The sequence below is a fragment of the Xenopus tropicalis genome, chromosome 6, assembly GCF_000004195.4.
Source record: "Xenopus tropicalis strain Nigerian chromosome 6, UCB_Xtro_10.0, whole genome shotgun sequence".
NCBI lineage: Eukaryota > Metazoa > Chordata > Amphibia > Anura > Pipidae > Xenopus > Xenopus tropicalis.
In genome coordinates, this window is record NC_030682.2 from 142075169 (window position 1) to 142087785 (window position 12617).

General features: G+C 42.9%; 1 protein-coding gene across 8 annotated transcripts in view; it reads right to left on the minus strand.

Annotated features, from left to right (window-relative positions):
* Window positions 1-773: 773 nt before the first annotated feature.
* The window catches only part of asap1 (ArfGAP with SH3 domain, ankyrin repeat and PH domain 1), a 165443-nt gene continuing 153599 nt past the window's right edge, over window positions 774-12617 (minus strand). For 4 of the 8 annotated variants that reach the window (XM_031903142.1, XM_031903143.1, XM_012964134.3 and 1 more), the window contains 9 exons: window positions 12347-12414; window positions 11455-11562; window positions 11035-11263; window positions 9407-9577; window positions 5102-5171; window positions 4875-4933; window positions 4083-4585; window positions 3811-3933; window positions 774-3127 (listed from right to left, as the gene is read on the minus strand). In XM_031903142.1, coding sequence (XP_031759002.1) covers window positions 3053-3127; window positions 3811-3933; window positions 4083-4585; window positions 4875-4933; window positions 5102-5171; window positions 9407-9577; window positions 11035-11263; window positions 11455-11562; window positions 12347-12414 — 1406 coding nt within the window. In that variant the 3' untranslated portion in view covers window positions 774-3052. 8 annotated transcript variants of the gene reach the window in all.

Consider the following 12617-nt stretch of genomic DNA (forward strand, 5'->3'; position numbering starts at 1 on the left):
CAGAGAACATGAAGATATGCCCGCAGAGCTCCAGCCAACCCCAGGGGGGGCGCTGTCCCTTTCTGAGCCACCCAGTGCAGCACATTGCAGGGGGGAAATCACTGTCAGTTCTACCTACCTGCACAGCAGCAGGTTAAAAGCAGTGCAGTGTGCTGCTAATGCCAAACATTAAATACTGAGCAAGTAGTTCTGGGAGTTGTAGTTCAGAAGAGTGCTAAAAAGCCACAGGTACATCCCACTGAGGGACTCTGACCTTTTCCATAACTGTCAGGCAGGGGGTGCCAGCTGTATAATGCTAATAGCTTTCAGCACACCCAGCCCCTATGTATCAGGGGCTTACCCAACACACAACCCGCCTCTATGTAGTTAGGAATGCTGGGAGTGGTAGTTCAGAAGAGTGCTAAAAAGCCATGGGTACATCCCACCAAGGGACTCAGAGACCTTCTCCATGAGTGTCAGGCAGGGGGCGCCAGCTGTATAATTCTAATAGCTTTCAGCACACACCCCCCACCACTATCTATGGGGGGGGCTGACCCAGCACCCCCCCTGCCCCTATGTATGGGGGGGCTTACCCAGGACCCCCCTATGTATGGGGGGGGCTTACCCAGGACCCCCCCCTGCCCCCTATGTATGGGGGGGGGCTTACCCAGGACCACCCCTGCCCCTATGTATGGGGGGGCTTACCTAGCACCCCCCCAATGTACCAGGGGCTTACCCATCACACACACACACACACACACACAAAAAATAACCACACGAGTGCTCTCATTGGGTTGACGTTAAAAGGTTTTTATTATCCTATATTATGGAATGGTTAATAAAATGAGCTTACAGGCTACTGTACCATGTGCTGGGAGTACTGAGCGAGGGCCTCGCTGCGGCTGCTAATTCTACGCCCTCTTTTCTCACGTGGGTGCGCTTTCCCTTTAACTCCATGTGATATGATGTCGCCAGAATAACTGCAAATAAATAGGGCTTTTCCATGCAAAGTCTCGCTGGGTTCTGGTTTTTTTTTTTCATTTTCTAACTTTATTAATAAAAGCCGAATGCATTGGAACCAATCGGAAAGTAGTATATTTAAAAAAAACAAAACAAAAAAAAAAACCTAGGAATTATAAATAAAGTCAATTTTACATGCAGAAATGATGTGCCATAAAGCAACGACAGGTATTGGTTCCCAAGAGAAATCCGTAACCCAAGTGCATATTATCAGGGAGAGGGTTCAAGGGCCTTTTAGCTCCGTCAGTCCGGGGTTCATTGGGGCAACTGTAGTGGATAAAGGAATACATAGTGGTTTTGATATTCTGCTAAAGGTGGAGTTCCCCTTTAAACTAACTTTTAATGTCCTACTCTTGAAATGTTTCAATTGGTCTCTGATTTTTTGTAGTTTTTTTTTTTAATTATCTGACTATTTTTTTTAGCTTTTAAAAAGGGGGTCACTGACCCTGGCAACCGGATAATGATCATTCTGTGAGGCTACAATTGCATTCTTACTTTATGTTCCTTATGCCTTCCAGGCTGTCATTCAAACCACCGCCTGGTTGCCAGGGTAACCTGGACACTAGCAACCAAGTAGTAGGGATGCACCAAACCCCTGAATCCTTCGTAAAGGATTTGTCAGAATACCAAACCGAATCCTAATTAGCATTTGCTAATGAGGTTTTGTAAGGGTTAAATGTTAAAAAAAACTTTGAACTTTTCAAGTCACATGATTTTTCGAATCCTGCCGAAACAGGCAGAACCTTGTCCGAATACCGAACCGAATCCTGGATTCGTTGCATCCCTACCAAACTGGAAAGCTAAATCAATCAAAAACCACAAGCAAATAAGGACCAATTGCAAATTGCCTTAGAACATCCCTGCCTGCATCACACTAAGAGTTAATTTAAAGAGGAACCGATCCCTTTAACACATGACTCCACTGAGTTCTCCCTCACCCCTTTCCCAAACTAAAAAGCTACCACAGATCGCTCCACTAACGATGATTAGAAATCACGCGATTGGCCGGGTATGGCGGCGCAGGACGGGGTGCCGCCTCCTACCTACCGCGGCCACCGGAGACTTTCTCCAGCTTGAATCGCATTCTGTTACCAATAAGCTTCTCTATCACTAGCCATATACATAAAAGTCACCCTACTTTTTATAATTTATGGTACAGATTAAATTATATACAAAATAAAGGAAATGCTAATTGTACATAACCGCGGTACTAATGATATTTATTACTGAGAGAGGGCTCGACGCCATATTTAACACTGTCTGTTCCATGTGGCTATTCACATGGGGGGGAAAAAATAGAATCTCTGCGATGGCCCGTGACTCCCCCCGTTGGCCCCATTTAGGGCTACAATGAAATTCCTGTTTCCGTAAAGGCAGGTTCAAGTATGCCGGAATCGGGTAAGAAATGCATGCATAATGTAAACAGACTAATATCGCTCTCATTCGTCTGAGTCCGACCAAACAAACCGCAAATGTCATTTAGAGATATATATATGTGTGTGTGTGAGTGTATATATATATTTATATATGTATATCCTTCTAACAAAAGAAGTCTTTAGATAGAAATATAGCTTTTGTTTTCTGTACTACTTGTAGCAAAGTAACGGCATGGAGGCGGCCAATGACAGGGAACAGACACAGGGCACATTAATACCATCAATAATTAAAATCTACGTGGAATTCTGCCATTGATACAATAAATACCTAGAGTCACTGGTTGTGTTCATACAGGGGGGGGGCTTGTTGGCAGGTCCGGGCAATGGAGAAGCGGTTTCCCCGGCAGATATATAGTGTTGAACGGAGACAGCCCAGATGGGGAATGTTGGCAGGGATGGATCACAGCTTGCCCAGAGGCCACGGACGGCTTCCAAGTGTCCCCCTTGGGCTACTGTAATACTGGCAAAGGCAGAAGGACGTTGTACACTGACAATACACATATAGAGTTCAGCACAAGATGAAGGTTTGGGATGAAATGGACTGTGTAACAGCAGCTTATATACACAGAGTGGAGCACAGAGCGGATTGCAGCGGGGGGGCAGATATGCTTTGCTTATTATTCAGTCAACAGGTGGACGAAGGACACAGGGAATACTCCTTTCCTGTCCGGGAAGCCTTCGATGTGCCCAATCTGCAGTAAATACACAAAATGAGATGATTAATAGACAATCACAAATACGGACATAATTAGCAAACTGCTTTCAGCTAAACAATTGTTTCTCCTACTCCCATGTAACTGGTGGAGTCCCAAGCCGGACTTGGATTTCTTTTTATTGAGTGCTATTCTGATACCTACTGGGAGCTGCTATCTTGCTCCCTTCCCATTGTTCTGCTGATCGGCTGCTGGGGGTGAGAAGGGGGGGGGGGGGGGATATCACTCCAACTTGCAGTGCAGCAGTATAGTGTGCCTGAGTCTGAGCTTTCAGAAGGAGGCAGTGCTACACATTAGAACTGCTTTCAGCTAACCTATTGTTTCTCCTACTCCCATGTAACTGGAGGAGTCCCAAGCCGGACTTGGATTTCTTACTATTGAGTGCTATTCTGATACCTACTGGGAGCTGCTACCTTGCTCCCTTCCCATTGTTCTGCTGATCGGCTGCTGGGGGGGAGGGGGGATAGCACTCCAACTTGCAGCGCAGCAGTAAAGTGTGCCTTAGTCTGAGCTCCCTTCCCATTGTTTTGCTGATTGGCTGTGGTGACTGGTGGTAGTTACAGTGCCAAACCCGTAGCTATTCCTTTAGCCACAGCTTATATACAGCAGTATCATAGAATTATCCCACCCTATAGTGTATCTCATGGTTACAGGATACTCACCCACCACTCCTGGTCCTCCTCTCCAGTGACGATAATCACTTCCCCCTCCGCAAATGTGAGTTCATCATCATTGTCCGCTTGGCAGTCGTATATTGTTTTAACTCGTTTAAGCTTATTCTTCCCCTTTAAAAGAAAAAAAAAAAGTCAGTTTGTTCCGGACAATGATGCTGTTCTAGATCTTCAACCTGGGTTGTAGGGCACCTCATTGCTATGATTATTGATTGTGATTTATCTGCACATTTTACGAAATGCTGACTAAGCACAGAACTTACTGTGTTTATCTTTCGGGGAAGTGGCACGGGTGTTTCTGGAAGAGGCGGTGGGCCATTATTGGAAGTTTCTGGAACTTGCTTCTGGACAGGGGTTTGGTCCGTGGGCTGTGCATTATGGGTCGCATCCACCGGCTGGGAATTTTGATTGGCCTCATTGGTATGAGGTTTGGGGACTATATCCGCAACAGGAGTTTTGCACATCACCTCTGCCAGGTTGGGCTTGGGCGGAAGATCTTTCAGCTGTGGCTTTGGAGGTAAATCTTGCGGTTTCGGGGGCAAATCTCCTAGCTGAGGTTTAGGAGGCAATTCTCCGGGCTTGGGAGGTAGATCTCCGACGTGTGGTTTCTGGGCGATATCCAAAGGCTGCGGTTTCGGAGGAAGATCTGCAATTTGTGGCTTCTGAGGCAGATCTCCAGGCTGGGGAGATTTCTGGAAGATTTCGGGTTGCTGGTTATACTTATCCATTGAGAGATGATGAGTGGTGTCTATTTTCCTAAGTGCCACTTTGGGGACAAACAAAGAAGGATAATGAGACATCTCAGAAACAATCACTGTATAGACAATTAGCCTTTATCCTATTTTACATATGAGTATCACTCATGTATTATAAGGGATAATGTACCCCCTACTGTAAATGATAAGGATATTAGCAGTCACTGAGGGGTTCTGTGCCCATATAAAGGCACAAGGCTGACGGCTGAGTTATATTATAAGGGATAATGTGCCCACACACATTTTACATATAAGACACAGGAAGGAAAGGAGGAGAAGACAAACTGTAGAAAGACTAACCTTTCTGAGGTAGTTTTGGTAGGACTCTTGGGCCTAATGCAGTCTTTGTTGTTCCTGTGCTAAAATAACAAATTAAACATAAAAGTACAAATTATATATATGTTTCCAGGTTCCTCTCCACAAAGAAAAACATTTCCTGCAAAACAAACTGAATTATTCTTCATCTTTTTACTCTCTGACTAAAGTGAATGAGACCCTCAACTTAAAACCAGATGTTAATGACTTACCCTGATGACTGTGACAATCTCTCAAACTTATTTAGAGTTCTGTCTGCAGCACTCGGGCCCAAGTCATTACCTGCCGGAGATAAATATACATAAATAAATATTTTATAAATGTAAAACTGACCACAAAAAGAGTATCAGCCAAAATGGCCTTTAGAGAGGGAATATACAGTATTTATAAGCAGGGGTATCTTACTGAAATGTTTTCTACATGACCTTATCCCCAATAGAGGTGCTAGTTTTATTCCAGCAGTATGGCAGCTTTCATGCTAGTATATTTGTCTACTTAATGACATAGGAATGGGAAGACACCCCTGCAGGTAAATAATGTATATTGTGCCGGCGATTGCCTGAAAGCAAATTTGCAATAAAATAAAGGCCTTAGAGAAGAGAGAGCAGCAAGCTGGAAAAGAAAGACAGAAGAATATCCCAGTGTTTCTGCTGCTGACAATTATTTTAAATAACTACTGCTCCCAGAATCCTTAGCTGAACCGTGCAACTCACAGGAGCCATTGGGCTGCAACATACAGATCGCTGGCTTTAACTGTTTCTCTTTGATTTAGAATGAAAGCAACATAGATACTAACAGATATATACTTTGTGTGTGTGTGTGTGTGTGTATATATATATTCTCCTTCGGGAAGCACTCACGGTATTTGTGAAAAAAAGCGAGTATTTATTTACACAAAAATGTCTACGCGTTTCGATCCATATAGGATCGTCATCAGGACCATATAGGACGTCCTGATGACGATCCTATATGGATCAAAACGCGTAGACATTTTTGTGTAAATAAATACTCGCTTTTTGTCGCAAATACCGTGAGTGCTTTCTGAAGGAGAATATGTTAATTTATGGTTAGCACCCGGTTCTAATTCGCTATTTTGGTGAGTGCCGATTTTGGGACTGTATATATATATATATATATATATATATATATATATACAGTGGTGTGAAAAACTATTTGCCCCCTTCCTGATTTCTTATTCTTTTGCATGTTTGTCACACAAAATGTTTCTGCTCATCAAACACATTTAACTATTAGTCAAAGATAACATAATTGAACACAAAATGCAGTTTTTAAATGAAGGTTTACGTTATTAAGGGAGAAAAAAAACTCCAAATCTACATGGCCCTGTGTGAAAAAGTGATTGCCCCCCTTGTTAAACAATAACGTAACTGTGGTTTATCACACTTGAGTTCCATTTTGTGTAGTCACCCCCAGGCCTGATTACTGCCACACCTGTTTCAATCAAGAAATCACTTAAGTAGGAGCTACCTGACACAGAGAAGTAGACCAAAAGCACCTCAAAAGCTAGACATCATGCCAAGATCCAAAGAAATTCAGGAACAAATGAGAACAAAAGTAATTGAGATCTATCAGTCTGGTAAAGGTTATAAAGCCATTTCTAAAGCTTTGGGACTTCAGCGAACCACAGTGAGAGCCATTATCCACAAATGGCAAAAACATGGAACAGTGGTGAACCTTCCCAGGAGTGGCCGGCCGACCAAAATTACCCCAAGAGCGCAGAGACAACTCATCCAAGAGGCCACAAAAGACCCCAGGACAACATCTAAAGAACTGCAGGCCTCACTTGCCTCAGTTAAGGTCAGTGTTCACGACTCCACCATAAGAAAGAGACTGGGCAAAAACGGCCTGCATGGCAGATTTCCAAGGCGCAAACCACTTTTAAGCAAAAAGAACATTAAGGCTCATCTCAATTTTGCTAAAAAAACATCTCAATGATTGCCAAGACTTTTGGGAAAATACCTTGTGGACCGACGAGACAAAAGTTGAACTTTTTGGAAGGTGCGTGTCCCGTTACATCTGGCGTAAAAGTAACACAGCATTTCAGAAAAAGAACATCATACCAACAGTAAAATATGGTGGTGGTAGCGTGATGGTCTGGGGTTGTTTTGCTGCTTCAGGACCTGGAAGGCTTGCTGTGATAGATGGAACCATGAATTCTACTGTCTACCAAAAAATCCTGAAGGAGAATGTCCGGCCATCTGTTCGTCAACTCAAGCTGAATCGATCTTGGGTGCTGCAGCAGGACAATGACCCAAAACACACCAGCAAATCCACCTCTGAATGGCTGAAGAAAAACAAAATGAAGACTTTGGAGTGGCCTAGTCAAAGTCCTGACCTGAATCCTATTGAGATGTTGTGGCATGACCTTAAAAAGGCGGTTCATGCTAGAAAACCCTCAAATAAAGCTGAATTACAACAATTCTGCAAAGATGAGTGGGCCAAAATTCCTCCAGAGCGCTGTAAAAGACTTGTTGCAAGTTATCGCAAACGCTTGATTGCAGTTATTGCTGCTAAGGGTGGCCCAACCAGTTATTAGGTTCAGGGGGCAATTACTTTTTCACACAGGGCCATGTAGGTTTGGATTTTTTTTCTCCCTAAATAATAAAAACCCTCATTTAAAAACTGCATTTTGTGTTTACTTGTGTTATCTTTGACTAATAGTTAAATGTGTTTGATGAGCAGAAACATTTTGTGTGACAAACATGCAAAAGAATAAGAAATCAGGAAGGGGGCAAATAGTTTTTCACACCACTGTATATATACTATACACATTACCCCAGCACTTTGTATGCATACTTTGTACAAACCGTGTAACTAAACGTGTCTCTTTTTACTAAAATGTAGACATTTTTCCTTCAGTGTGTGCAAAATTGGTTTTTAATTTTCTCTTGAAGCTTTATAATGGAGTGCTGGGGTAATGTGTATAGTATATAATACAAGCCACTCACCTACGTGCACCCAATTAGTTTTGATTGATTCATGGGATAGAGCTGTATTTTTGTATATATTTATATATATATATATATATATATATACCTTGATCCAAAGCCGTTACCGCACTCCTCCTACAGTGCATATTACGGTGCTCAGCCACCTCAGGACGCCGTATCATCCCTTTATCACAGATACAATAGAAAAAGAAGCGGCACTCGGATAATTGCAAAAAAGTGTATTAAATCACATCACATATGCAATCAAGCTTGATAAAGGGCATGTGCTTTGCCCGAAACGTCGCATATGTGATGTGATTCTTCTTTTAATACACTTTTTTGCAATTATCCGAGTGCCACTACTTTTTCTATTGTATCTGTGATAATGGGATTGTATATATACAGTATATATATATATTAGGAAAGCTGTGGAGTTGATTTCACTCTTCTGCTTGGGAATGTAAATCACACAGAGGGAGGAGAGTTGAACGCAGAATTACATCCCTGCCATTTTGTAGGCGTATAAATAGCATTAAATAGATATATTGAGGCTAATTAGGGATAAGCTGAAGAAAGTGCTGCTGGAATCAGGCTAGGGATAGGCAAAGGAACATGGAGGGAGATGGGGAGGAAAGGTTAGTGCATGGGGAAAAGGAACAGAACCATTCCTCTGCCTCTCTGATCCAAGTAAGTCCAACACTAAGAACACGTGTGCCCGGTAATCAAATTTTCAGTCTGCTCTGCACATTGCACATCCTGTATTTATATAGCACTGACATATTCTGCAGCGCTTTACAGGCATTATACATCCCTCAAATCAGTCCCTGCCCCAGTGGAGCTTACAGTCTAAGGTAGAGTCTGGCAGGAAATTACCTAAATAGCTAGAGAACCATATGGACTCCCACATAATAGCCACAGGAAGTAGCTTAAACAGCCAGAGAACAAAATGGACTCATGCATTATAGCCACAGGAAGTAGCTTAGACAGCCAGAGAACCAAATGGACATACGCACTATAGCCACAGGAAGTAGCTTAGACAGCTAAACCAAATATGCTCTAGAACATCAGTGCAAATGACCAAGAAAGCCGAGTGTTTTCTGAAGTCTAGCGAGCCACAGGAAGTGACTAGGCCAAACTGTGCTCCATAAACACCAGTGTAGGTAGCCACAGGATATAACACATATCTACAGCCTGACATATATGGGCCAACATTAAATGCTAATTAGCCCCTCCAGAGTCAGTAGCTTACTGTCCCATGGATGTGGTCCTCTTTTCACAGGCTATTACAAGATTGCCCATATGGTCTAGTTGGCCGGAAATGGTAATAATTAGTAATTATTTTGGGGCTACACTGAACATTTGCACAGTCCCTAAGTGTTTGAAATGTGCAATCTTGGCCGATCCAGAGAACTGTCTGCAGAATGAAGTGGAAATGTTATATATACAGAGGAAGGATACAGAGGACACCTCTGAGAAGTGCAGATGAGAGCGCAGAGCTGTTAGAAGCGAAGAGGAAGACGAGGAAAGGTACACACTAGGCCAGGCAGCCTTCACTTTACAACTCACCACAAACAACTGAGCCCTTACTGGGGGGGCCATGAGGTAGCGGACTTGGTGGGTCGGAGAGGGTTCGTTTGTGTCCCGGGGGTGGGGGAGGAGGTCTCTTCTTGGACAGAGTGGAACTGCCACTAGGGGATTGGGTGCTTAGAGGGAGGGTTGAAGTAGGGCCACTCGCCACTAGAAAAGCATAAAAAAATCTTACTGATAAGGGTGAGTGGAATTCACAGAAACCCTACTAACATCTTTCAGTTCTGCTCCGCAAAGGAGCCAAAGCAAACCTAACATCTCACATTGTCTGAGACATGGCACCCTTATGGGTTGCACTCTAATTACGGACACTTGGCTGCCGATGATCCAACACTGGGGGGAATGGAAAACAATTACAGACACTAAAAAGCTTTTAAGGAAAATGAGAATTTACTCAACTTACCTCTGAATTTTGATACAGTTTCATTTTTGCCCATGTCCCTATGGGGGCCATAGGAGGGAGCTATGCCCATTGGCACTGAGGGGCCACAGGGGAAGCTATGCCCACTGGCACTGAGGGGCCACAGGGAAAGCTATGCCCATTGGCACCGAGGGGCCACAGTGGAATTATTCCCATTGGCACAGAGGTTTGCTTCTTAGCTCTACATTGCTATGGGCCAAGTGACCAGAACCTTAATGGCTTTATATACAGAATGGGACACAGACAAACACAAATCTGCATCTACATTCAAAGGTCAATTAATAAAAATAGAATATAAATGTAAAAATCAGCCGACTGCAGCATGTTTATTATAAGCTATATAGATCTTATTGTATAAAAAAAAAAACCTAAACAGCCTCTCCAATATTAAAGCTGATAAGTATAGTGATCCAAGTGGTTCGTAATATTTTTTAATCCAAATATTTCTTGAAAAAAGATTTAAAGGGGACATATTGTGTAAAAAAAAAAAACAATATTGTACCAATGAATTGCACTCATCTTAAATATAGACAGAATGGACTTTAAAAAGTAGTGATTTGGACTTATTTATTGAAAAATTCCCCCAATACCCTTCTAGTCCTGTCCATCTATTTCACTTCCGGCTGCCTCCTTTCCCAGGGGGTGGCGGAACTCAGCACACTGCACTATAGGATAGGAACCAATCAGCAGCTAGGCCTGATAGGGAGCCTGTGTTTGCCTGTGTGACTGCAGGGCTGTGATTAACTATCTCCCTCCTACTGTGTTTATGGCAGGGACCGTTAGGACACGCCCACCCCTCATTAGAAACATGGACAGGGACCTGAGAGGATCTATAGGGAGCTCCAATAAATGGGTCATTTTTACAGATAGTATTACATTTTATGCCTATATGTCTTTACTCCCTTAAAGCCTCTTTTGCTCAGACAGCCTCTGCACTGGTTGCCCTTTCTTTGTGCAGTTTATTAAAGGCACAGTGTCCCTGTAAAAATCACTGGCAGAATAAAGTATAAGCATTGCGGTTCTACTACAGTGTTCACAGGACTGTGAGGGGGCGGTTGCAAAATGATACCTAGGAGCACTACTTGCTTATATCCCCTTCAACAGGCAATTCTATTTACATTATAAAAGGGACTCTGGCTCTGCGTGTTTGCATTGATATAGAAAGCAAGACAGCCTTGCACTGTACCTTTGCCTGCGTTCCTAGGGGGCAGCGGAGGGGCATCTGCAGTAGGAGACGTGGGGGAATCTGTGCTTGTAGACATGAATATTTGGTTGGTAAAGGCGCCATAAGAGAGTCTCTGCTTGTCCCGAGGAGTACTGAAACCTGGCAGCGACAGCTTGTCTTGTGGGGAAATGCTGGACGAATGGCAGAAGCTCTGGGGTCTGGGGGAACGCTCTTTCTTTATTGGGCTTGGCTTTTGGGAGAAACAAATGAAAGCCTGTTAGTCACATATATATCTTTGTTGCTGCTTCATACACTTTAGCACCTACTCATGACTCTGTCAGAATATCTGTCATGGAAGAACTGAATTAAGGAAGGCAAATACACCCAGACACAGCATGGTTTCATAGATAATAGATATATATAATGAGAATGTTAGTCAACCTTATCCTCCAAATCATCGTCGCTCTCATCCATTTCTTCCTGACGCAGGTTCCAGTCGTACTCCACGTGAACATGAGGATTCAGCTTCCCTGCCAGGGCTTGGGATACCTGCAGCAGAGACATTCTGTTTAATGTTTTGTATAATATCTGTGAAGGAGGGAGAGATAGGTACCCTACGGACACTTACACACATTCCCCCTACTAGCCCTTAAATAGGGCTTCTGCTACTGGTGTTCAAAAAGAAAGTACAGGCATTGGATTGTTTATCTGAAAAACCTGTTAAATAAATACACTGAATAAGAGTTCTTAAAAGGAACAGTTCAGTGTCAAAATGAATATGGGCAAAATAAGACAGACTGTGCAAAATAAAAAATGTTTTAGAGTGTAACATAATAGCTAGAACACTACTTTCTCCATTACAGCTCTCTAAGCTGTTCTAAGCTGTCTAAGCAGTCAGTAACCAATCAGTGACTTGAGGGAGGGCCATATGGGACATAACTGTTCAGTTAGTTTGCAGGTAGTTAGTCTGACCTACGTGCTCACAAACTAACTGAACATTTAGAGGTTAAGAGAGCTGAAAGCAGGAAGTAGTGTTCTGGCTATTATGTTAGACAGCTGCCCACTCCAGCCTTTATAGATTACATTTTTGCTGTATTAGAAATATTTATTTATTTATTTATTTTTTTGCACAGTCTGTCTGTTTTACCGAGTTTACACTGAACTGTTCCTCTCTAGAAAGCAGTTCAGGCTCTTGACATTCATTTTATTTCAGCCAATTGCAATCAGTTGGATCTGGGTTTAAATGCAAGCAGCTGATACGGCTGAAATCGCATTGAATCTGAGGTCTGTCAATTACCTTAATAAAAGTGGGGTACACTAGGAAGCTACTTACCAGTTCCTCACACTGGGCTGCTTTCTGTCTCTTTGCTACATCAAAAGCCGTCTCACCAATATGGTTAACTGTTACAAAAATGACAATTATTAATTATCAGGTCTGAAACGTAGGCAGAATCTGGCAAAACTGTTTCCTGCCCTACTAGGCGGGAGAATCAGCGCCATCATGTGGCAGAGTATTACTATGTCAAACAAAAGCATAGTCAAAGGAATACCTAGATACCTTATAGCCTTGCTGATCTAGTGATTCAGGGAGCGGGATCAGCCGT